This window comes from Ambystoma mexicanum, chromosome 6q, assembly GCF_040938575.1.
Source record: "Ambystoma mexicanum isolate Mex_15411 chromosome 6q, UKY_AmexF1_1, whole genome shotgun sequence".
Taxonomy (NCBI): Eukaryota; Metazoa; Chordata; class Amphibia; order Caudata; family Ambystomatidae; genus Ambystoma; species Ambystoma mexicanum.
The window spans coordinates 91571466-91598036 of NC_090937.1; the positions used below are offsets into that span (position 1 = coordinate 91571466).

Genomic DNA, 26571 nt, shown 5'->3' on the forward strand with positions numbered 1-26571 from the left:
ACGGCCCAATGACCTGTTCTTGGGTGAATAACCCCTGGGAGAGACTCTACCAAGTGTTTAGCTCACTGTCCCTTTCACAGAGAAGAAATGTCCCCGCATATCAGCCTTTGTCCTGCCCAGGGGCAGTCCAGCGCCGAAATGCTAGGAAATTCTCCTCTGAACAAGAGTACCATCAGTAACCCCATACACGTGTTTCAGCCTTGTTGGGCATCATCAGTGAGGTGAAACTGTTGCCTCTCTAAGAACAGTGAGCAAGGGGTCCACGTCTGGATCGCCCTGTTAACTTAGGGTGAAACCCAAAGTTAATTTATGCAAAACAAAGGGGGGTCTGGGAATCTCTCTACCAGCACGAACACAGCCCAATGACCTGTTCTTGGGTGAATAACCCCTGGGAGAGACTCTACCAAGTCTTTAGCTCACTGTCCCTTTCACAGAGAAGAAATGTCCCCGCATATCAGCCTTTGTCCTGCCCAGGGGCAGTCCAGCACCGAAATGCTAGGCAATTCTCCTCTGAACAAGAGTACCATCAGTAACCCCATACACGTGTTTCACCTTGTTGGGCATCATCAGTGAGGTGACACTGTTGCCTCTCTAAGAACAGTGAGCAAGGGGTCCCAGACCCCCCCTTGTTTTGCATTAATTAACTTTGGGTTTCACCCTACGTTAACAGGGCGATCCAGACGTGGACCCCTTGCTCACTGTTCTTAGAGAGGCAACAGTTTCACCTCACTGATGATGCCCAACAAGGCTGAAACACGTGTATGGCGTTACTGATGGTACTCTTGTTCAGAGGAGAATTGCCTAGCATTTCGGCGCTGGACTGCCCCTGGGCTGGACAAAGGCTGATATGCGGGGACATTTCTTCTCTGTGAAAGGGACAGTGAGCTAAACACTTGGTAGAGTCTCTCCCAGGGGTTATTCACCCAAGAACAGGTCATTGGGCTGTGTTCGTGCTGGTAGAGAGATTCCCAGACCCCCCTTGTTTTGCATTAATTAACTTTGGGTTTCACCCTAGTTTAACAGGGCGATCCAGACGTGGACCCCTTGCTCACTGTTCTTAGAGAGGCAACAGTTTCACCTCACTGATGATGCCCAACAAGGCTGAAACACGTGTATGGGGTTACTAATGGTACTCTTGTTCAGAGGAGAATTGCCTAGCATTTCGGCGATGGACTGCCCCTGGGCAGAACAAAGGCTGATATGCGGGGACATTTCTTCTCTGTGAAAGGCACAGTGAGCTAAAGACTTGGTAGAGTCTCTCCCAGGGGTTATTCACCCAAGAAAAGGTCATTGGGCTGTGTTCGTGCTGGTAGAGAGATTCCCAGACCCCCCCTTGTTTTACCCCTTAATGTAGTCTGTACATGAGTGCTTTTTCCCCAAAAGAAAGAAAACAAATCAGCACTTAGCTTTGGGCTGCTGTCCGTGGAGTTCTGTACTCTGTCCCTGCCTCCTGCGGTCTCCTGAAGCCTGCGAGCTGCGTCTGTCAGGAGGAGAAATAGTTAATGCGTGTCTACAGCGTAGCACGCAGATATTTCAAAAGCCACAGGCATTATGGTCAAATTCGTTGCATGTGGTGGGTTTTCTCCTTCCATGCGCTATTAGCTGGGCTTCCCCCGTGCGGGTTAATGCTCCGGTGCGCTTCTGAGACCGGGTGCCCTCCCTTGCCTTACCCCCATGCTGCGGTCATGCTGTTGGTAAAGGGAGCATGCTTCGCTCAGTTCATAGCCAAAGTAAGAACAATGAACTTATCTTTAAGGCCGCGGGCCTGAAGGATCTGTTTTCTGGCGAGGGTTGGCCCAGCAATGGAATTAGCCAAACCGTAGCTTCCAAGGATGCGTCCGCCCGAAGGAAAATCTGAGCGCGAACAAGCGCTCTGTGTTCGCGCATGCGCACACGCTTGGGCTTTGGTCTGGACGTTGCCCAGCAAGTTTGTAGGCTCTGTGTGCCTGTTCTTCCCGCGGAAGCGCTAGGGCTGCTGGGACTTGCAGTTTCGTCCCCTTCTCAGCCTGATTGCAGGTTTCTTCCCAGCAGATGCCATCCTTCCCCAACTGATGCACCTGCAGGAGGGACAAAGGTGGCATCTGCTGGATGAGTAAGCCCGTAGTACGGTGCTTGCCACAGTTTGCTTTCCCCGATGCTTAGGCTTTATGACAGACAGGGCAGTGTCCTGGGCTGGACAGACTGAAGACATATCCTAGCAATAGCACTACCAATGGCAGCTATCTTATCAAAATATAGATACAAGGAATAACAGAACTCCTGTGAGGGAGGAGTGATTGACTGAGATTTGGATTTTACAGTCAAAGATTTAACTGCCTCAAATAAGGCTTTGGGTTGATTAATGGCCTGCTCAATCTTGTCGCTGAAGAATAGTTGTTTAGCCGCTGTAAATAGCTCTTTGATATTTAGCAGTGGCAACACGATAAAGGACTCTGTCAGATAATAAATAGCCAATTCTCTATTTTCTTTCAGTCTGTCTACGGCAAAGTTTATGATCTTTAAGTTCATCCGTAAACCAGGGTTCCGATCGGTGATTCTTCACAAGACAGCACTTAGGAGGGGCAAGGGTATCGGCCACCGACTTAAATGTCTGAGACAAAGTCGTCAGTGTGCAGTCAGTGGTATTGGCACAACCATTAACAATCTGGTGGCCGAGATCCTGAGAAGAGACAGAGCGCCAACAGCGTTTCATAGTGAACTGTCGGACACGAGGAGGAGTAGAAATCTCAAGCCTCTTTGAAAAGGGCATCATCATATGGTCCGACCAATTAATGGAAGCGCAGGGAAGACAGATTGAGACGCTGGGGAGGCAAAGATAAAATCAAGAATATTGTCCTGGCAGGAGAGTAAACCAGGCATACAGCCAGTCCGGGATTTGCACCCAATTGACCAAGCAAGAAAGTCCTGGCAAGAAAGTAAACCATGCATACAGCAAGTCTGGGACCCACAACCAATCAAGATGGCTGAACTTGGAAAAGGGGTAAAGCAGTTCCCCAAATGCGTGAATCTAGGGGAAGGGAGTCTCCCTACCCTTTTGCAGGTGAAGTCTGTGAACTGTGGTAAAGTCAAGAAAGCTCACGGGAAGAAGCATACCCCTTGAGACTGTGAATTGTGAGACTGTGAATGAAACCTGTAAACTGTGGATAAGCTAAGAAAGTTCAGATGAAGAAGCATAACCCTGGTAGCTGTGGGGCGTGGCTTGGACCGCCATGTAGAGGGTCGTGTTCGTGTGGAGCTCCGTTGACCCTGAGATGATCCTGTGGGAGCGGTGCGCGTGCGGTGACCAGCTGGCGCTGGAAAATTACATCCATGCGTGTGAACATGGAGGCGACACCCGTTGAAAGTCTGGTGGGTGTAGAAGGCTCGGATCCCGAACTATCCCTATGTGTCTGCCGTGGGTCCCGGATCGGGGACAAGGACAAAATGGCGGCTGTAACAAAGGAGATGGCAGAGATCGCAAGAGCGCCGCTGCAATCGTCCGTCTAGGACTGGCAAGGCCCCTGCGGTGAACTCTGCGATTATCGCCCGCGGGTGGACTGGGAAGCCGAGAGAGAGCGCTGGGAGAGCGCACGACGCAGGACGCACGAACCTGAAGTGGATTTAACCCACGGGCTGTAAGGGCACAGGATCCTGACGAGCGAACTGCCAGCCGTGACTGGGCCCGCGGCAGAGTCGTTGGAACGCCGCTGGCGCCCAGGAAGACACATTGTGGCAGCGCCAGAGGGGAAAGGCCGCGTGATTGTTGCATCGGCAACAAAGTAGCCGCAGACCCTGTGAGCGGTGAAATTATGGGAGCGGCTGCTGCTGCAGGCCCCTTGGCACTGCGAACCTACTCTGAGAAGAGACAAACCCCATTGAGACTGCCGACAGACTGAGGCTGATCTACAGTGCGTTCTGGATACCCTCGGGCTGGGTTGCCTGAGAGGAGGGCAGTCGTGGGCGCTGTAGGGTGCGCTGGGCCCCCCTTTGGAGACGCGGAGTGAAGTGGATGCTGTGACACCATAGGGTCCAACACGGACACAGCACACCATATGAGTGTGCATTGGCCTGATCACGCCAGGCCTGCGCCTTGGAACGTCGGCGCGGATCAGCCGAACGGGCTGATTTAAGACTTTTTGTTGATCCTTTGATGCCTACTAGGGCCCCCTCTGAAGCGCACAGGGGCCCCCTGAATATGGGTGCGGGAGTGCCACATTGGTGACCGCCCTATACACCGGATGGCCTTGTGCCTGCGAAGCGAAGGCACGAAGGGGATGGGTGAGCGCTCTTGAGCGCTGTTCATGGATGATGCACGGCGGAGCCCGGTAACATAACACCGAGGGCGCGTGAGTATGTGGGAGGACACAGCCCACTCTGGGCGCGTGTGGCGGACAGGCGCAGGTTTGGACAGCAGTGGGTGGTTTGTGACCACGCGGACAGTGGTGTGAAGAGAAGCACGGCAGGGTCTTGCCCAACTGACGCAGCAGGATGTCCTCCAAAGTGGTGCGACCCCGGATCAAGCAGCCCACGATGGAGGCCTACGCCAAGTCGCCCCCGGGTGCGGAGGGGGGCAAAAGTAAAGAGACCCCTGTGGCGGTGGCAGACCCACCGGGTACTATCCAGGAGGTGCTAGCAGCAATTGCTGACTTGAAGGTAGCCTGGGAAACGAAGTTGGGCCTAGCCATTAAAGAGCTGCAGGAGGGCCTGAACCTCAAGATCGGAGCGGTCCAGGAAGAGGTGAACCTGCTGAGGCAGGACGTACGAACGATCGCGGAGCGCATTGGGGAACTGGAGAAGGAGTTGGCCCCGAACACGGAGGCGTGCGCTGCACATGCTAAGGAGCTTCATGCCCTCGTGCAACGAGTAGGCAATCTGGAGGACAGAGCAGAGCAAGCAGAGGGGCGCGCCAGACGCAATAACATTCGCATAGTGGGTGTACCGGAAGGGATGGAAGGACCAAACCCCACTGAATACGTTGAAACCATGGCTTTTGCAGGAGATTACAGGCGGGGAGTTGACCCAGGGTTTCGCGGTTGAAAGGGCGCATAGGGCCTTGAACAGGAGACCGGCCCCAGGAGCCCTCCCGCGGCCGCTGATCGCGAAGATCTTGAATTATCGTGACCGCGAGAAGATTCTCGAATTTTTCCGGAAAGGAGGAACGATAGAAAGGGGGTCCACGAAAATAACGGCGTATCCAGACTATACGCTGCTTGTACAGCATAGTCGAATGAACTTCAGACCGGTGAAAAGGAGGCTTAGAGAAGCAGGCCATCGCTACATGTTGCTCTACCCTGCCATGTTAAAGGCGTTTTACAAGAACAGATCCCTTTTCTTCGAGACACCGACTGAAGCGATGGATTGGCTGGATATGCAGGGTCGACCTCAGGAACCGGATGTCCAGATGGAAGCGGCTGGAGATAAGTAGCACGTTGCGGAGGCACCCATGGTGCCATAGTCATGACACTGGGACTGGAATATAGAATGGTATTGTGCTTGTGGGGAGGAAGTCACGGTATCTGCCGGCGGGTCACGTTGGACGCACTTCTCCTAAATAGATGACTGGGAGCTCCTGAGAAGCACCCTCTGAACCCAATAGTAGTATACTTAGTTAGGTCACTGTTAGATTGGTGACGCCCTGCGGGGTCCTTGTTCTCGGATACGAGACAGGTCCAGACGTGGGTAGGCCTGAGATCCAGGGATGGAGCTGGGCAACTGTTGGGGGTTGGTATGGAGGGGGGAGTGGGGGAGTTGTGTGCTGTGGTGTGGATTTGGGGGATGGGGAAGAGGGGTTTTGTTTGTAAATAGTAGGGAGAGAGCCGGAAAACGAACTAGCAAGGGGAGCATTAAGGGAAGGGTTAGGATGGGGATAGTCCGAACAGATGGCATTGGGTAATCTCAAAGTTGTGACCTGGAATGTACGGGGCCTTAACAGCTACCTGAAACGAAATAAAGTGATGCTGTACTTAAAGAGGATGCGTATAGACATAGCCCTGCTGCAGGAGACCCACCTCACCAGGGAGAAGCTGGAGGTGGTTAGGAGGAAATGGAAGGGCAATGTTGTGGGTGCTGCGTACTCGGCGTACGCTGGAGGGGTTATTACTTGGGTGGCGCCGCATGTGCCGTTTCGGGTGCTTGGCTCTACGGTAGACCCGGAGGGTAGAATGGTGGTGGTAACGGGTCTCCTGGAAAACAGGGAAGTGCATATCATAAATTTGTACGCCCCCAATAACGCCACAGCGGCTTATTTTAGGACCCTTTACAGTAAACTTGGCCCCCTGGCAGGGGGTACGGTGGTGTGGGGGGGGGGACTTTAATTGTACCCTGAATCACAGGATGGACAGGTCAATGGACAGGGCAGGGAAAACGGCGCCGGCGGCTAAAGCGCTGGGAACCTTACTGAAAGACCTAGGCCTAGAGGATGTGTGGAGAAGGTTGCATCCTATGGATAGGCAATATTCACACTACGCAGCGCCACATGATTTGCACACAAGGCTAGATTATATGTTTGTAACGGCCGAGATAGTGGGAGACATAGTGGGAGCGGAATACAAGGCCCGAGTATTATCTGACCACTCGCCCTTGGTAGTAGAGTGGAGACACCAGCCCCCAAGACCGCGGATCCCAACATGGAGACTCAGGACCGAGGCTCTGCAGGACGAGGGGTTCCGGGAGGGTTTGAGGGATGCCATCGAAGAATATTTTGATATAAATACGGGAAGCGTACGTTCTGTGGGCACACTGTGGGAAGCGTTCAAGGTGGTGGTGCGTGGGGTAGCCATTTACAAAGCTAAAGGGCTCCAGGGGGGTATAGAAAAGGAACTCCAAGAAGCGGAAAGGGAGCTGGAAGATCTCACACGTTGCGAGAACACTGCCCATGATAACAGAACCAAGATAAAAGAGCTACGGTTGTCCTGGAGTGCACTTTGGGATAGGCTGTGCAGACTCAATTATAGGAAATACATGGAGAGAATACACGCAGGGGGCGACAAGCCGGGCAGATTGTTGGCCTGGCTATATAAGAGTGAGACCCTCTGCTCAGTGATCAGTGAGATTAGAGATGAGGGAGGTTGCATCTGCAACACCCAAGAGGGGGTAAACAAGGAGTTCCTCAAGTTTTACAGACACCTGTACGAGGACACGGGGGAGGATATGTGTCAAGACATACTGGACACATTGGAGGACATAGAGTTGCCCACCCTGGATGACGTAGAACGCGCGGAGTTAGACGCACCTATCACCTCGGATGAGCTGGAGGTGGTGATTCAGAATCTGCCCACATGCAAGGTACCTGGTTCGGATGGGTTGCCTAGTGAGTTTTATAAAACATATAAGCAGGAGCTACTCCAGCCACTGCTTGCCACTTTCAATGAGGCCTATGAGCAGGGGGAACTCCCATTGTCCCTCGGCGAGGCTGTGATCATCCCACTCTTGAAACCAGGTAAGCCAGCCGTGGAGTGTGGGTCTTACAGACCTTTGTCCATGCTCAACCAGGACAGCAAAATACTTACAGCAGTGCTGGCTAATAGGCTGAAGAAGGTGATTGGGAAGTTGATACACCCAGATCAGACGGGATATGTTCCAGGCAGGAACATCACCGATAACCATAGGAGGCTACACCATATCATTGACCAAACTGAGGAGGATACGGGCGAGTTGGCCATAGTGTTGTTAGACGCGGTCAAAGCCTTCGACTCGGTAAGATGGCCCTGGCTGAAAGTGGTCCTGAGGGGATACGGAATGGGACCTGGATACCTCAGGTGGGTCCAGTTGTTCTAAAGCACCCCGATGGCGAGAGTCGAAACAGGGTCCACAGTCTCAGACACCTGGCAACTTAGCAGGGGGACCAGACAAGGATGCCCCTGGTCACCCATGCTATGTATACTGGCATTAGAGCCGTTGGCAATATGCCTGCGACAACAATATGGGGAGGTGGGCATAAGTACTGTAAGTGGTAGGCACCTGATATCACTATATGCGGATGACATGCTTCTTTATTTACGTTATCCGGAAGAAAATCTGCAGTATGTGTTGGAGGTAATGGAACGGTACACCACCCTTTCGGGCATATCCGTGACCCCTAGAAAGTCTAGTCTGTTTCCTTTGGGCGGATATAGGAATGTCCCGTTACAGAGGCTGCCTATCCTGCCAATACCGTGGCAGATTGAGACATTTAGGTATTTGGGAGTAAATATTTACCACAGGATCGAGGCGGAACACAAACATAACACGGAAAAAGCGATACAGGGGATCAAGAACAGCATGGTGTTTTGGGCTAGATTGCCCCTGACTATGATGGGGAGAGCGGCCTTGCTCAAGATGGTGGTCCTGCCTAGACTCTTGCACTTTTTCGTGAATGTCCCGTTTTTGATACCCAGGAGCCTATTTGTGAAACTTCATAGCGTGTGTAGGGGTTTCGTATGGGGTAACTCCAGGAACAGGGTGGCTCTGTGGAAGCTCCAGAACCCGTGTGACATGGGGGGTATAGGCCTGCCAAATATTGAACTCTATTACCTGACGGGGCAGCTGCTGTATGTGGCCAGGTGGCTTTCGGCCGAAGACTCGGCAGAGGCTAGGCTTCTGCGTGGGGACTCAGCCCCATACTTTTTGAAGGAAGTGGTGTGGTTGCGTAGGGACAAGCTGGTGGGCAGGGGGTGGATGCTGAGGCTGGGCTGGGAGATCTGGCAAAGGACATGGAGGATGATGGGGGATTCGGAGCCGTGCTCCCAGCAGGCCCCACTGGTGGCACTGTGCGGGAGCGACTCTCAGCTACTTGAATCGGTCCGTAGATACTGGGAACAGGTTGGCCTGGCCACCCTCAGAGACATTTGGCAGGAAGGGGAGGCATTGGACTTTCAGAAGTTGCAGGAAGAGACGGGGGTGCATGGTGGCCAATATATAACTTACGCTAGGCTTGTGAAAAAGACTAGAGAAAGATGGCCTGAGACAGTGCTTGCAGAGGATCCTGATGCCTCCCTGGAAACTATGTATGATGTATCGGAGGGCGGGCACGAAATATCGAGGATATACAAGCTCCTGCGAGTAAGGGCTGGGAAGGAATTGCTCCAATTGAGACAAGATTGGGAAGAGGAGGTGGGAGGACCCATGACAGACGGGCAATGGGAGTGGGCCCAGAGATACCATAAAAAGGTGTCCCGGAACGCGAGATTCCAACAACTTCAATTGTACGTTACCCATAGGGCTTATCTGACTCCCGGGAAAATTGCAAAGTTTGGGGGACCGGCTACGCAGCAATGTCCCAGGTGTGGGGAGGTGAATGCGGGGCTGCTACACATGTTTTGGGCTTGCCCGGAAGTGCACAGGTTTTGGGATGAGGTTAAAACGAAACTGGCTGGTGGGGGAGTGATGTTGGACGTGCAATCGACCTGGTTATGCATGCTTGGGCTTTTTCCTAGACCCCGACATTCAAAACACATAAGCAAGATGAAGGACTTGGCTTATGTTTTGGCCAAGCGCAGGATTGCCATGGGCTGGAAGGCGGCCCACAGACCTAGGGTGGAGCTATGGTGGGCGGACCTCTTAAAATGGGCGGAAGCTGAATCTGTGGTCTGGTTTGAAGCGGTCACTAGGGGGGGCGAAGAGGAAGTATGGCCCCTGCTGGCCTGGCGGCAATTGGTGGCCTCTATGGCAAATCCTCACCAGGGTAACAACGGAACAGAGGACTCGGATGATGACCGCTTAAGTATTGTGCTACCCGATAATGCTCCAGTAGACGACATGTGAGAACTGGCTCTAGTTCAGGGGGGGGGGAGTTGGGGAGTTCTAATGGAAATGTGATGGTCTAATGATGTTTTCTTTCCGTATTGAAACAGTTGTAATGTGTGTTTTGTTTGGTTTTGAAAATATAATAAAAAATATTTTTTTTAAAAAAAACCTGGTAGCTGTGAATTGCGGAACTGTGAAATCTGTGAACTGTGGAAAACCTACGAAAGCTCAGGGGCAGATGCATACTCCTTGAACCTGTGAATTGTGGAACTGTGAACATGACATGGGAAGAGAGTCATACCCCTTTAGATTGTGGAATGGTGTAACCAAAAATGAGATGTAGAGAGAAATTGTATATCTTGAGTTGATGAACTGTGTAAACCGGAGGAAACTCAATGAGTCATCTGCCTTGAGATTGTGTTGTATAGTAATGTGAAAGTGAAGAACATTGAAAACATAGAGAAATCTAGGGGAAGGGAAGAACCCCTTTAGCCGTTAGAACTTTGTTGGTTTCTTTTACACTTTGGAACTTTAAGTTGGAACTTTGGAAAGGAGCTTCAGGTAATCAGCTAAAAGACATTCTCCAGCATGGGGTCTGGCATGGATTCACATGCTCATGAATATTCCCCGTTGTCAGGCTGGGAATCCTCGGTACAGAAAAAAATCAGTATCAGTTTCGTTTCTGATCTGTCTTTCCTAGTAGTAACCAATCACTGATCTCTGGGTCATAATGCCCACAGCCAATGACTGCCCTCTCCCTAAGCCCCGCCTCTGGCAGCCATCCTCAGATTTTTACCGCACGTTCAAGTGTTGGGAGTCCTCGTGTTAGCTCTTGAGCTTTTACTGCGTGTTTCGCGTTTTTTTCAGGAGATTTTTTCTCTTTTTCGGTTAATCGAGCCTCAAGCTCCACCGTTCCTACTTCCGATAACGGGGACCCGTTTCGGAATTCTTCTACGCCCTCAAGGGTGAAGTTTTCGTCGAGTACGCTTCCTGGAGGCTTCCAGAAGACTCGCGGCCTACATGGACATGGCCCAGGACAAGGCCTCGTCGCCCGGACCCAAGCTTTTCAGGATCTGCCCTGGATGCGGGTTACAGAACGTTTACAAGGAAGTCGAACATTCGAGATGCCTCTACTGTCTCCACGAGGATAAGACTCACGTGGAGAAGGACTGCGCGTTCTGCAAGAACCTCTCGGAACGGACCGTGAAGGACCGCCGGTCCCGCCTCGCCAGCTGGTTGGAGAAGGGCACAGCGGGTGAGAAGAAGAAAAGGTCTGAGCGGGCTTCTAAGTCCTGTGAGGGCGCCCCGGCGACGGGGTCCAACAGAAGGCAAAGCACTGCGAGTCCGCGGGCTCCGGGAGCGCCGAAAGGTCGGGCTCTGCGGTTGCCAGGCAGGGCGCACCTTCCCCGGTACCATCAACCACGAGCCAACGCTCTGGTTCGGGGAAGAGGAAGTCTGAGAACCCGGGTAAGCTTTGGGAGAAGCCCCGGTCGATCTCGACGGAGGTGGAGCGAGGTGCTGACCCTCCCCCCAAGGTGAAGGCCCAGGACGCACCTGTGGTGGTCAAGGCCGTGCTTCACCCGGCGAAGGCCTCTATTGAGGGAATCGCAGCAGCCCTGGCGCAGCCAGCTGAGGCTCCGCCTGTGGAGGCGACCTCTGGGCCCAGAATCTCCCTGCCGCCACGGAGGGAGGCTTCTTTCCAGCCCATCGACAAGACCCCCGTGAAGGCCCCGGTGGAAAAAAGGGGGGGGGCACGATGGCCGCCACGAGCTCAGAATCAGCCTCTGAGGAGGAACTGGTAGAAACCTTCAGGGACCTCAACGAGAAGTTCCAGAAAGTTCAAACCTACGGGGTGGCCCCCCAGGAGGTAATCGAAGAAGACGACGAGGACGACGGCGAACAGCCCGTTCTACCATCGCAGCCAGTGCCCGAGCCCCAGGATAGCTCAGCGGCCATTTTGCTGGTGATCCAGGACTTATGTACAGAGATAAGGACGAGATTGCCACGGACCCCGACGGAAGATCCAGAACCAGGCCCGTCGGGAAGCCCCCCGAACAAGCGGAGGAAGATCCACCCCGCCCCGCCCTTTGTGCCCCAAAGGCCTGCGGAGCCCTCTTCCTCCTCGCCGGTCCCTGGAGACGATACGACGACGGGGACGGATGACGACGGGGGCGACGACGGAACAGACCTACCGTCGCCCACCCCAAGAGCTTCTCCCCCCTGATGAAATTGGCTCCTTCCATGCCTTGATCGCCAGGGCATCTGAGCTGTTTCAGCTCTGCCCGGAGGAAGAGAAGAAGGAAGGCTTCCTCTACCAACGTCGGGAAGCAAAGAGGAAAACGGTCCTCGCGGTACCGTTAATTGACGACATTTGGGACGAGGGACTTGCCGTCCTGAAGAATCCTTTCACGACGCCCGCAAAAAGGGACCGGTACGAGAAGAAGTACCGGGTCCCCGACACCGCCCCCTTGTGCCTTAGGGCCCAGCCGACGCCAGACTCGGTGGTCTCGGCAGCGGCCAAGAAGAAGGCGGCGGGAGGAGCTGCAGCTTCAGCATCCCCTTACCCGCCGGACGGCGAGGGAAAGAAATTAGACACCATGGGACGACGGGTCATTTCGTCGGCGGCGACGACGATTAAGGCGGCCAACGCCTTGGCTATTGTGGCCCGTTACGACCGGGAACTTTGGTTCAAACTGGGCCCACTACTGTACTTCCTACCAGATGACAAGAGGGCGGAGGCCCTAGAGATTCTGCAGGAGGGCGAGGTGGCGTCGGACCACGCCATTACGGTGGCAACGGACATTGCCGATACCGGATTTCGCCAAATGGGCAACGGGGTTTGCCTGCGACGACGCGGATGGCTTAGAGCGATTGACTTCCGTCAGGACGTCCAGACCAGGGTGATGGACATGCCGTTCGACGGCAACAACCTATTTGGGAAGACAGTGGATGAGTCTCTTCAGGCCATCAAGACGGACACGGAAACGGCCCGAGCACTGGGAGCTCTGCAGCAGCGTCGGCCCTTTCGGAGCTCCGGAGGCAGACAGGCCTCCAAGGGATCCAGCGGTGGCTCCTCGACCTATCGCCAGGCGGCTCGCTCCTCTTCCCAAGAGGCCTACAGAGGTCGCGGCAAGCAAGGAGGCTCCCGCCGCCGTCGTCAAGGAGCCCAAGGCAGCAAGGCCACTACCAAACAAGATTGAACCGGCCGTAGCGTCGGGCCCCCACCGAAGCACCCCGGTGGGAGGCCGGCTGACGAAGTTTGTCGGCGTGTGGGAGTCCATCTCCACTGACCGTTGGGTGCTGGATACCCTGGCCCGAGGACACTCTCTCGAATTCCAAAAGAAGTGCCCTCATTTTCCACCCGTGGCCAGGAAGGAAAACCACGTTCCCCAGCTGCTGCTGGAGGTAAGGGCAATGCTCAGAAAGGGCGCCATCGAGCTCGTCCCAAAGAGGCTTCGGGGCTCCGGAGTTTACTCAAGGTACTTCCTCGTCAGGAAAAAGACGGGCGGCTGGCGCCCCATACTAGACCTTCGTCGTCTAAACAAATATATCAGGTCACGGAAGTTCAGGATGGTCACTCTCCAACACGTGTTGGAACAGCTGGAAGAAGGCAACTTCCTGTCGTCGTTGGACCTGGAGGATGCTTATTTCCACATCCCCATCCTCAAAGCACACCGAAAGTTCCTCAGATTTGTAGTCCAGGGACGGCACTACCAATCCAGAGCGCTACCATTCGGATTGAAGTCGGCGCCCAGGGTCTTTACCAAGTGCCTGGCACCAGTGGCAGCGCGGCTGCGCCTGGAGGGGATACACGTCTACCCCTACTTGGACGACTGGCTCATCCGCGCAAGGACAAGAGAACTCGCCTTCCAGCACACGGCGAGGACCGTAGGTCTACTCACAGAACTGGGATTCGCCATCAACTACCCCAAGTCCCACCTGGTCCCCTCGCAGGTGGCACTGTTTCTGGGAGCGAAGCTCGATACAGTGAAGCGGCTGGCGGTTCCATCGGAGGAAAGGACGAAGGCCATCTTGGGGAAGGTGCAGCGCCTGCTAGCCACGGACGTGGCCAGGGTGAGGGCCATCAAGTCCCTCCTAGGGATGATGTCCTTGTGCATCTACCTGGTGCGCCTTTGCAGACTACGGGTGCGTCTGCTTCAGGAATTCCTCGACGCCCGCTGGATCCAAGCGATGGGCAACTTCGAGGACAGGATCTCCCTCAGTGCAGAGTTCCGTCGTGCTATTTAGTGGTGGGGCTCCAGGGCTCACCTCACGACGGGCACGGACTTCCAGACTCCGGCTTACCAGGTGACGGTGATGACGGACGCCTCCCTGGAAGGATGGGGAGCCCACTCTGGAGATCTCCATGCAAGAGGTCTTTGGCTTCCAGAGGAGAAATCGCTCCACATCAACATCCTGGAGCTCCGGGCAGTGTTCTGGGCTCTCAAGTCGTTCCTCCCGTCCCTCAAGGGCAAGGTGGTGAGGATCTTCACGGACAACACTACCACCATGTTCTACATCCGAAAACAGGGAGACACCAGATCCCCAGCCCTATCCAAGGAGGCCCAGGATCTGTGGCACTGGGCCGTCGCCCAGGGGATGTTCCTGGTTCCCTTCCACTTGGCAGGAATAAAAAACACCATCGCCGACTCACTCAGCAGGGAGCTGCGCTCGTGCCACGAGTGGGAACTGCGCCAGGATCAAGTGGATCGGCTCTTCCGACGATGGGGCAAACCCCAGGTCGACCTGTTCGCAACAGCGGCGAACTCAAAGTGCCAGAGGTTCGCCAGCAGGTTTCCCCAGCCGAGAAGCATGGGCGATGCGTTCTCGTTCCCCTGGGACGGACTATTCCTGTATGCGTTCCCTCCGTTGCCGTTGCTGCTCCGAATCATCAACCAGCTCAAGAGGTCCTGGTGCAGGATGATCCTCGTCGCACCGGCGTGGCCGAGACAGATCTGGTTCCCGGACCTTCTGGACTTGTCAATGTCCCCATCCATCAAGTTCTCAGCGGACGTGGATCTTCTCTCCAGAGAAGAAGGCGCCATCCTTCACCACGACCCTATGTCGCTGAACTTGCAGGCCTGGCTCCTGCAGCGCTAGAGTTTGGAGGGTACGATATGCCGGCCGACTGCAGAGAAGTTCTTGCAAAGGCCAGGGTGTCCTCAACTCTCAAGTGCTATCGACACAAGTGGAAGAGGTTCTCTGTCTCGTGCCGAGCACAGAAGATCAACCCTCTACAGATTACGGCCCCTCAAGTGCTGCCGTACCTGCTATCACTGGCAAAGGCTGGACTGGCTCACGCCTCCATTAAGATTCATCTGGCGGCGATTCCCCGATACACCAGAACCGCAGGACGGACGTCCCTGTGGTCCCACCGACTGGTGAAGGAATTTATGAAAGGACTGTTCCGGTCGTTCCCGCCGGTGAAGGCCCCTGCCCCGGCGTGGGAACTTAACGTGGTGCTGACCAGGCTCATGGGGCCCCCATTCGAGCCGATGCATTCCGCACCCCTGAAGTTTGTGTCGTGGAAAACGGCATTCCTGGTGGCCATCACCTCCGCACGTCGAGTGGGAGAGATCCAGGCCCTATCCTGTAAAGCACCATATTTGACTTTCCATGACACGAGGGTAGTGCTGAGGACGCACCCCTCCTTCATGCCCAAGGTGCCGTCGGACTTCCACCTTAACGAGCCCTTGGTGTTACCAGTGTTCTTCCCGTCGCCTTCGTCGCCGGCTGAGAGGACTTTGCACTGGCTAGATGTGGCTAGAGCGCTGAAGTTCTACGTGGACCGCACGAAGTGTTTCAGGAAGACATCACAACTGTTTGTGAATTTTGGAACTGTGAACCAGGGGAAGGTTCTCTCGAAGGCTTCCATTTCCAGATGGCTCTCCGGCTGCATAATGCACTGTCACCGGTTGGCAAACCGACCGTTGCCCGGCCGTCCGAGAGCCCATACGACCAGAGCGATCGCTGCTACCACAGCGTTCCTGTCTGGTGTGCCCCTGCTGGACATCTGCAGGGCGGCTACGTGGAGGTCGACGCACACCTTCACGAGATTCTACTGCGGCGATCGGGACTCCAGGGAGGAGTCCAGGGTCAGCCAAGCAGGTAAGTAACTTGTTCCTTTTCCCCTTCATGCTATGTTGAGTTTAGTGTGTGCGGGTCAGGTTAGGATTTTTGACAAAGGGCGGAAAATGTGTTGTTTTGGACATTCTGACACAGACATTCCTTCGTTTTGTTGAGGCAGGGAACCCCCTCCTAGAGTTAGGAATAGGTAGGATTTCCCCAACCCTCTCTATATTTTGATCAATTAAAGTATTTACAATCACCATAATGCCACTGTGTCCGAGACTTACTCTTGATCCCTTACATTACAGAATGAAACGTCAAATCGTTATAGACATGTTCTATTGTTCTATTGTGATTCTTCATGCTTTATTTGGGACACTGAGCTCCTATGCCCATATTTGTTTTTGTTTGGTAAAACCGCTGGCGAAAGACCACCACCTAGCCCCAACAAGAAGTGAAAACATGTTTGCTGTGGGCATTTCTCGAGCCTTCATGATACACAATGATGTATGTTTTATGCAAAACGTTTCGGATCACTTTTGCATTGTTCTGTGCACCTTATTTGCCCTGCGGGCACAACTTTGATGTGTTCTCTTTAAAGAAAAGTCTAATTAACACATGTTGGGAAACATAGTCACGTTTGTGCACTTTGTGACATTAGACTGGCAACCCCCCTTTGTCTAAGTTATCCCACTTTCGCAGGCTGCGTGATCAACAGCATTTGTCAACTAACACACCTGAATGGGACTGGCTTGACCATCCTACTGTCCCTAGGATGGGTGACTGGATCCCATTAGTCGGATAACACTCATTCTTTCAGCACCAGACAAAATAACCCTTCAAGCGATCAGACAATCAAAACCTCAACGTTGTGCTGGGCACTGGCTACTTTAATGTAGACAAGTGCTTTTACGTGGATGCAAGTTGCCATGTAGCACTCTACAAAACATGTTAGTGCTGCCTGATCCCCAGGAGGAGCTGGAGCTCCTACCACCCACTGCAGGAGCAGTGACCGTACGGAGGTGCCCCCAGATGAGTACCGCGACTCAGCATGTTGCCCGCCGAATTCCTGCAGCTCGTTAGAAGTCCGCCGCTCGACGCCGATATTTTCTCGTATTATCACTGGAATTGCTCATTATCTATTCTGACCCTATGAATAGCCCCTCACTTCTGCTAGATTACAGCTAAAGTCTGCAGATTACCCGCATCTTAGAATCGCCATTAGATGCCACGAGGAGAAACATATTTCAAGATGGCCGCCTGGGATGCTGCTTTGCCTTCCAGGATCTGAGGCAGGCCCCCTGCCCCATCGGCCGTCACCATTGGCCAACAGCCCCTCATCTGTAGCCTATCGTGAGCCGGCAGGCTCAAGCCGGCCCACACGAAGGCACTCACTAAGGCACACATCCCTGTCTTGAGCCTGTCTGGAGCCGGCTGGCCAGTGGGCCAGACATCACGATCAGCATTGCTGCCGCCCAACGAACAGCTGCTAAGAACTGCTATTACCCCTACGTAGAACAACATGACTCTCCCAGAGTCTTATGCCTACCTACAATAACGCCATATAGAGTGTAAACACTGGGCACTTGCATTAGATATCCCACGCTGTGTCCAGCTTCTGTGCCCTGCCGAGTGCATTGCAAGTAAGCTTGCTCATCTTGCACTCACACTGTCCGGCCAAACAGTTATAAACTTCGCTGCCTTGCTGTTGCACGCTCATGACCAACCTAACCCATTGTGTCTACAGTGACTGCAACCACGCGTGGATACCCCGCATTAAGCCCCTCTATGTCAACAGTAATAACAATGACCCAATCTAAACTGCTGCTACAAGTTCGCCTGTGATTTACAGACTCTTACTCATCTACAAATACACATTAGCCCCCCCATGCAAGTGGATTTTATAGCCCATCCATGCAAAGTTGATTTTAGCCAATCCATGCAAAGTTGATTTTAGCCAATCCATGCAAAGTTGATTTTATGATTTTAGCCCATCCATGCAAAGTTGATTTTAGCCCATCCATGCAAAGTTGATATTAGCCCATCCATGCAAAATTGATTTTATGATTTTAGCCCATCCATGCAAAGTTGATTTTAGCCCATCCATGCAAAGTTGATATTAGCCCATCCATGCAAAGTTGATTTTAGCCAATCCATGCAAAGTTGATTTTAGCCCATCTATGCAAAGTTGATTTTAGCCCATCCATGCAAAGTTGATTTTAGCCAATCCATGCAAAGTTGATTTTAGCCCATCTATGCAACGTTGATTTTAGCCCATCCATGCAAAGTTGATTTTAGCCCATCCATGCAAAGTTGATTTTAGCCCATCTATGCAAAGTTGATTTTAGCCCATCCATGCAAAGTGGATTTTAGCCCATCCATGCACAGTTGAGTTAAGCCCATCCATGCAAAGTTGATTTTAACCCATCCATGCAAAGTTGATTTAAGCCAATCCAGGCAAGTTGATTGTAGCCCATCTATGCAAAGTTGATTTTAGCGCTTCCATGTAAGTTGATTTTAACCCATCCATGCAAAGTTGATGTTAGCCAATCCATGCAAGTTGATTGTAGCCCATCTATGCAAAGTTGATTTTAGCCCTTCCATGTAAGTTGATTTTAGCCCATTTGCGAAAGTTGATCCCAACCTACACCTTACTCAGCATACTTGAAAGTGCTGAGCTTAGCCATCTGTGAACACCCGTCACTCAGCCACAGACCTATCGCCCTCATTCCTTGCAACCGGCACTAACCACCGCATTATGTACGTCAGTACTTCTCTGTTGCTATCCGCACTCCTGCTCCTCTTACACCTAACATCCGTAATCATGGACCAAATTAAATACGCACCCTGCCCTACCATGCATAGAAACATCAGGCTTCGTGCAAGATTCTCCTCCCTCCATGAACCTAAACCTCCTAGCAAAATGCATCGAAACCGCTGTATCAACCCCAAAAATATTTCTAGGAATCTGGCGCAAGCACAGCTTCAAACATCTGCTACTGCCAAAATGAATGAACCTACCCCAATATCCATGAACACCCAATGCCTTCCTAAAACTACTACAATAGTAGGAGCTTTAATCAACGCCAGATCTGTCGTGGCCCATGCCACCGATATAGCTGATATCCTAACCTCAGATAACCGCGACCTCCTAGCGGTCACAGAAACCTGGTTACATGATGCAGCAGGTCCAGCGCTGTCATTGGCCATACCGAAAGAGTACCAACTCCTAAGAATGGACAGACCCAACACTAGAGGAGGTGGTTTAGCCATCATTGCTAAATCCAACCTGGAATTAAGACTCTCCACGCTACCCCCACTAAAATCTTGTGAACTACTATCAGCAAAACTGCCTATATCCCCATGTTGCACCCTGACTATCTACCTCATATATAGGCCACCAGGGCCCTTAGGCTTGTTTGAAGAGGATATTTCCAGCCTGCTAGCTAGTAATACAAAAGAATCATCTCAGATAATGCTCCTTGGCGACCTCAATTTAGGACTCAATGACCCAGACGATAAACAAGCTCAAGCAATAGCCACCATGCTTGATGAACATGGTCTCTCCCAAAAAGTCCTCACCCCTACCCATGACAAAGGCAGGACCCTAGACTGGGTAGCCACCTCAAACTGCCCAACTAGGATCACTAAAATCACACCCCAACCCTGGACTGACCACTTCTTGATTGACTTTAGCCTAACACTCAATAAAGAAGCAAACAAAGAAAAAATAATGGCACCCCTTCTCCCTACTAGTTCAAGGAAAAACATCACAACCAACAACATCCTACCGCGTCTCCTTCTAGTGATTAATGCCCTACCAAGCAACACTGACCCAGATACGCTGTTAGACCATTATAATGAGACTATGACTAAAATCCTAGACTCCTTTGCCCCACTTAAGAACTGTCAGAATAAACAACAGGCTCACCTTAACACTTGGTTCACCCCTCACCTAAAAGAACTCAGAATGGAAAAAAGGAAGCTAGAAACCATATGGCAACATACCCCCACGGAAGAAAATAAACTAAAATTCAAACATTTTGCCACTAAATACAAAAACGAAATCATCCAAACTAAAAAAGAAGTCTACAATGAAAGAATTTCCAAAGCATGCTTCAACACCAAGGAACTATTTGCGATTCTGCGAGAACTAGAATCCCCCATCAGATAACGTAACCAAGGATAAACAATGGTGTACCAACATTCAAAATGCCTTAGCAAATAAAATAAAAACATTGCAAACTAAAATTGCATTAAAAAAAGCCTTGCTTCCACTCACGGAAACCCGTATTATCCCCTCTCCTCTCAACAAACCCAACCTAGCTCCATTCAAATACTCCAAAATATCCATCCAGGAAACAGAAAAAATGATTGCCTCACTTAAACCATCAAACTGCAAAGGTGATATTTGCCCCGCCCAAATAATCAAGGACGCAGCGAGAGATCTAGTCCCCTTTATCTCCAAACTCATTAATGCCTCCTTTCTGTCAAATACCATCCCAAGTAGTTTAAAAGAATTCTGGGTCCTACCCCTTCTTAAAAAACAAACCTTAGACCCATCCATTCCAACAAACTACAGACCTATCACCACTGTCCCTTTTCTCCTGAAGATAATTGATAGAGTGGCCTATTTACAAATTCAAAAGTACCTTGAGACTAACCAACTATTATGCTCTCGCCAATCTGGGTTCAGACCCCAGCACGGCACGGAGATAGCTCTAATAGACCTTAAAGCCCAAATTGATGAACTTAACGATAAAGGAAACACAGCTATGCTACTCCTGCTTGATCTGTCGGCGGCATTTGACTTGGTGGACCACGCAGTATTATGCAAACACCTAGCATCGGCCGTCCACTTCTCAAGTGAAGCTATAGCTTGGGTCCATTCATTTCTTGATAACAGAAGCATGAGAGTCTTCTCCACGGCAGCATCGGCAGACCCAGTCATAACCACATGTGGAGTTCCCCAAGGCTCATGCGTCTTCTCTACCATGTATAATATCTTCAATAAGCCTTTATTTGACAAATTGGACAGGATGGGTGTCACCTACACTAATTACACTGATGACACCCAGATCCTAATTCCCCTTACGGGCAATTTCACATCATATACAGCCTTAGTGAATGAAATTTACATCCTCATTCAGGCATGGATGGCAACCCACGGCCTCTGCCTGAATGACGATAAAACAGAGATCTTGATCCTTGGTTCAACTAACAACTTAAAAAAACTCAATGCCAACTACAGCGCCTTCAATATCGACAGCAATATAATTCCAGTTGCCAAAGAAGTGAAGACCTTAGGTTTTTACCTGGATTCCACACTCTCCCTTAAAAAAACAAGTAAACTCCTTGACTTCATCCACCGCCTACACTGGCAAACTTATCAAAGCATGCAGACCCTTCCTCTTACCAGCTAGCTGTATTATTCTAGCCAACGCTCTCATCTTTTCTAAATTGGACTTCTGCAAAGCACTTAATGCAGGAGCTAATAAATATATCGCTAACAAACTACAAACATTGCAAAACAACGCGCTCAGAACGGCTCTGAACCTCCCTACCATAGAGCACATATCCAACGCCAGAAGAAATCACAACTGGCTAAAAATCACTGATCGGATCCTCTTCAAAATGGTCACTTTAACCTTTAAATGTTTAAATGTCTAAATAATGCAGCACCCCCATACCTGAAGGAAAGAATAAACAGAAAATCATCTACACGACCAACTAGAACAGCCAACTCCTACTGCCTCCAAAACCCAGATTCCGATTACAAAAAACAGGCGGAAATAGCTTCCCTGTAAAAGCAGCTCAGCAATGGAATGCATCACCAGTCGAGATAAGAAGGGAGCAATCTTATGACAGCTTCAGGTGCAACACCCGCACCTGGCTACGCCACAACGATCACAAGACCTATAGCCACAAATGCTCACTTCTTTCCTCTCAGTCATTAACTATGTAACTGTAACTGCAAATTATCCATGCACTTGTATATACCTATATCTATGCAAACTGTAACTATATATGCACTTGTATATACCTTTATCTAAGCAAAATGTAACTAAGCTTAAGTATTCCTGTCATGATGTGCGCCCAGCTACCTAAGGGTTTACGGCGCCCTACAAATAAACAAACAAACAAACATATATAAACAAATCAGTTAAACATTTAAATGACACATAGTCCATCATAAGGGTCTTGCCGACCTACACAAGTGGGAAAATAGCCCATCTCACTCAGTAGCTTACCACAAGATACTGCAAAATGCACGCAGATATGCAATTAGTCACATACGTGTGTCATCTCAGTGTTTGTCTGTTCTAGAGGCTAATGCTTCCATAGTTCTTCCATCACCCACAGCCAAAAGTCTTGAAATATTTTCAAATGTGAAGCTTTTTGTGTTGCAGAGTAGGTCTCCAACGTATTCTGTTTTTCATTTGGGAATTTGTGTAGGGTTGGCTCCTAAAGATATGAAGGTGTAGTAGGAGGAGGGCATTCTGTCAAAGAATAGTGATTTGCATTTATTTATAAAGTGGTTTAGTTCACGACCAGGCTAGGCAAGACCTTAGAGTGCTTTATACTGAGGTCATAAGAAACTCTGGGGCCTTATATAACTAATTCTTAGAAGATCTCAAAACAAAATTACAGCGCCAATGAGATTTAAAGACTGTCTGAAAAAACATTGCCTTTGATAAAGCTCTTTCTGTTGGATTAGTCTCCTCCCACAGATTCCTAATTTAAGAAATGTATTCTCTGTCAGTCTGGCTATGGAAACCTTTTCTGCCTCCAGTGGGCGCCCCTCACCTCTGCTTAGCGTTTGCTTCCATGACTTTTGATATGATTTCATCGGGATTATATATAGAGTTGGCCACCCCATCAACTCAGTTAATCCCAGTTTTCCATGCAATCAGCTGCTGAGGAAGCAAGTGATTACGAGCATTCTGAATGAGGGGTAGGTTGGCAGTGGACGGTGTGGCAGATCAGAATCAGGACTCTGAGGCATGGTTCAAGGGGGTTTTGTTTTCCCTCTCTCAAAGTCAAGGCCTACTCTTTCCCTACTCTACAAGATCAAATCCTACTCTATAACAAAAACAAAGTCAAAAAGGGTGCTCGTCAAGATGTCTATACATAAATAAGTCCTCACTCTGGAATCACATTCAACCTAAGCACCTTCCCTATGCTTCCGATGCCAACCCTTATGCCTTTTTATCTGCACTAGAAAAAGTTATTTAAAAACTGTTCTCTGCCACTAGTCTTTGGTAGGCATATCACAAAGGTAAATAAATGTTCCTAGACAAGAAGGAAAAGGGGCACAAGGCGTCCGAGTGACACTCCGCTTAATGTGGTGTGTGTTCCCAAATAAAAACACACAAAAAGTGTAAATGGGAGAACCAGTCTCCCTGTGCAGGCCGCCTTGGGGACTGACCAATGCCGCCAAAACATTGGAGTTGAGAAGGTGAGTAAAGGTAAAAGGTCCTCACTCTTCCCAAAAGTCACCAGGAAATAATAGAAAAGTCAGAGCAAAAAGCAAACGGTTTAAGGGATCCCCAGAAATGGGCTAAGAGAAGCCCACAAATTGAATTCTTCCCCAGATAAAGAAGAGCAATTGCCCTCTTCTTACTCTTGCACGAATAAATGGCCACCAACAGGCAAGTTTCATAGAAATGTAAGCTGAATTGAACATACGGCACTCGCAAATAACAGCTTTGAATGGCACAACATAATATGGCATTGCTCAGTAGAACAGCAAAGCAACATGACATTACAAATAGCAAGCAACATACTATAACTTAATACCATATCATAGCATAGTTTACAATAACAACGTATTCTATAACAAACTGGTCATTACGAGTTTAGCGGTAATTTCGGAGTGCCCCCACTCCATCCATTGCGACCCAATGGAAAGAATGGGGGCTGAAGAAGGAGTGTGGCACCAATATTGCATGCGTGGTTCTTCAGTGGCACTTATTTTGGAATATTTATGATATCAGTGTGATGTTCTGGCAGCATCCTTCATTGCAGCAAGCGCAAGATGAAGTAATGCAGCTATAACTTGTTTGATAAGGCAGTACCTAACATATACATTCCAAGAGTATTGGCAGTACCTAGCATATACATTTCAAGGGTATTGGCAGTACCTAGCACATACATTTCAAGGGTATTGGCAGTACCTAGAACATACATTTCTTTCGAGGGGGGACTACATTATATGAACTTAATTTGACAAAATCTAGTGATCGAATTTGCAGACAGATTTATTTCAGCATTGTTTTGTTTGTGGTAAATTAAATTGGTTAGTTTGCCAAAGAATAACGTGGAAGCGGTCAAAGGAGATGCACCACAGAGTTACAGAGTTTGATTAATCACATCTCTGAGTAAAGAGAACCTGAAATGGTGACCACCTTCAGTTTATATTGGTATAGTTGAAATAGTGTGCACCCACAGTTAGTGTTGGTCCGGATGCAGACAGAATGACCGCCACAAGGCCCAACCTCCACCATGCTATGATGCAAAGCATTGTTGTTGTTCTGTGCACTCGTCCTCTAAGGCCAGGTTGCCTCCCACACAATTCCCATCTTTTGGGAGCATATTCTTTTCTGATTGCCACGACTGGACGCACTTTTGTTTTGTGTGGGTTTTTAAAGGTGCTGGTAGAATTGTTCTTCATGTGTCCGTTCTTTCAGTAAACAAAATATTCCTTCTAGTAAATGGATCCACGCGCACACACACACACATACACACAGACACACACACACACACACACACACACACACACATAGGCGCGTGAAGACACACACACACACCATTGCGAGGTCACCTCCCCTGCAGGCTGTCTGGCAACTGGGGATGACACTGCAGAGAAGACAATAGGCGTAGATAAAATGGGACAAGTACTCTCCTCTGGCGTGAAAGATATCCTAAGCACCATCTATATCTCCATATCCACAGGAGGTGTTGCTACCTGTGCTGATGGGAGGTTAGCGATGGTACCACCTGGGCCACATTCCTTTTAATAAAAAAGATAGTACTTCCAGTCTTATTGGGTGGGATAGTTCAACAGATGTGGAATTTAAAAGCAAAAAAGAGTACACCCACGTGAACCTTGGTGACTGAAAGATAATTAACATCTATTCCACTTGCCAAGGTCTCGGTTGCTAAATTTGAAGTTCTGTTGGTGGCAAAACATTGGTATGCCCCATTTGCTATGTTACCATGTTGAAGTGGAGGGAACCCAGAGTTGCATGGAAGCCTTGCAACACTTGGACGTAAGGGCACTCTGAGTGTGCCCTATCCCAGATATTGATATGCCACACTATTGCCACAGACACTTTTCTCACACCCACCGAATAATATGTGCCAATACAAGAACCCGTGACGTGGTGGCTGGATTTAAGTTTGTTATAACTGTGATAACAAATTGATGAATTTTCCTCTTGTTTCTTCAGTATTTGATGTATTTTTGATGGCCTTCTGTTGTGTTGCGTTGCTAAATATGATGGAAAGTTATGCTTTTATTATCCGAATAGCACTTAGATTATATTCTGTATTTTAGTGTTTGTTACAGGAATTGACAGAGTTCCTGTGTATGGAATGGACACTTTGCAGATGCGGATATCCTCGCTCCCATCACTTTCGGAACAACACCTTCCAGAGGCTCAGCCCTGCAATCTTGCTCTCTTCCTTCCACGCTACTCAACAGCAGAACTTCTGAAGGAAAAGCTGCTCCTGGCCATTAGAAATAATAGGGGATTTTTCAAAACAAGCTAATAGTCAAAGAAAGTTTACAGAATAAGTTTGTTCAGATTGCATACAGTTAGTGTGTTTTTAATGACAATTTCAGTAGAACAAAATGGTATTTAGTTCAAAGGTGAGGCTCCTTCTCTTCTCTCAAATTCGCTCTAACTCCAAAACTGCTTGCATTGTTAACTTATTGAGTACCCCAGAGTAGTACCTCAGAGTCCTGCCAGATGTCCTCGTAAAACACTTTTTGATTGACATTAAAATTGAGATTTCCAGAGTAAGAATAATGTATCTGCACTAAACACTGATTATACTCAAGTAATTGCCGAATGTCTGTCAAAACAAGAGGTTTGTGATTGCACATTTAATGTTCTTACTCAAATACTGTCTCAAGTGTAAACAAACAAGAAATACATTCATCTAAGTGTACAAGCAGTGTCAGACTGCCTTAGAAAATCTGACTTCGAAAATACATGATTTGTTCGCCTTTTAGTGAATTCAAATCAGGCCAACAGAGACATCAGCTAGTAGTAGTAATCATATACAAATATTTCATGTAATAAGGTTGAACTTTCACGCTTTTGTTTGTAGCACTGCACACTATCTCATGATAACAATCCATTAAAGAAAGCTGAAAAAATAGCAAACAGCTCCTTGTCAAAGTGTGAGTGTGTGGTGGTTGCTAAAAGGGTATAAGGGTGCTCAGGCGGATTGAATGGATATCTTTTTTCAAAAGCACAGGGTATTGCACTAAGAAAACCCAGAACATCTGTGAGTGAAATACTGTATACCAATTTCCAGTATGCACACATGGGGAAATGAACACTTATTTTTGAACAAGAATTTCATCTCCTGATCAGCATTTGATGTACATAATTCCATCAGTCCACCTTATCCTTATATCTCTCTTCAAACATTTACATTTTGCAAACCGGAATAGAAATCTGCATAACTAAGTCTTCTCACAAGATGCACACTCAGTCGTCTGTTCCCGATAGTATTGAAATTCACTCACAACTCTTCTCCTGATCATACTCACACCTACTCAGGCTT

The 26571-nt window shown here is 49.7% G+C and overlaps 1 protein-coding gene across 1 annotated transcript in view; it reads left to right on the forward strand.

Annotated features, from left to right (window-relative positions):
- The window catches only part of LOC138515798 (probable E3 ubiquitin-protein ligase HERC6), a 2700520-nt gene extending 2674355 nt beyond the window's left edge, over positions 1-26165 (forward strand). Inside the window, exon 23 of the mRNA XM_069630524.1 lies at positions 25331-26165. Coding sequence (XP_069486625.1) covers positions 25331-25545 — 215 coding nt within the window. The 3' untranslated portion in view covers positions 25546-26165. The remainder of the gene's footprint in view (positions 1-25330) is intronic.
- The last annotated feature ends 406 nt before the right edge of the window (positions 26166-26571 follow it).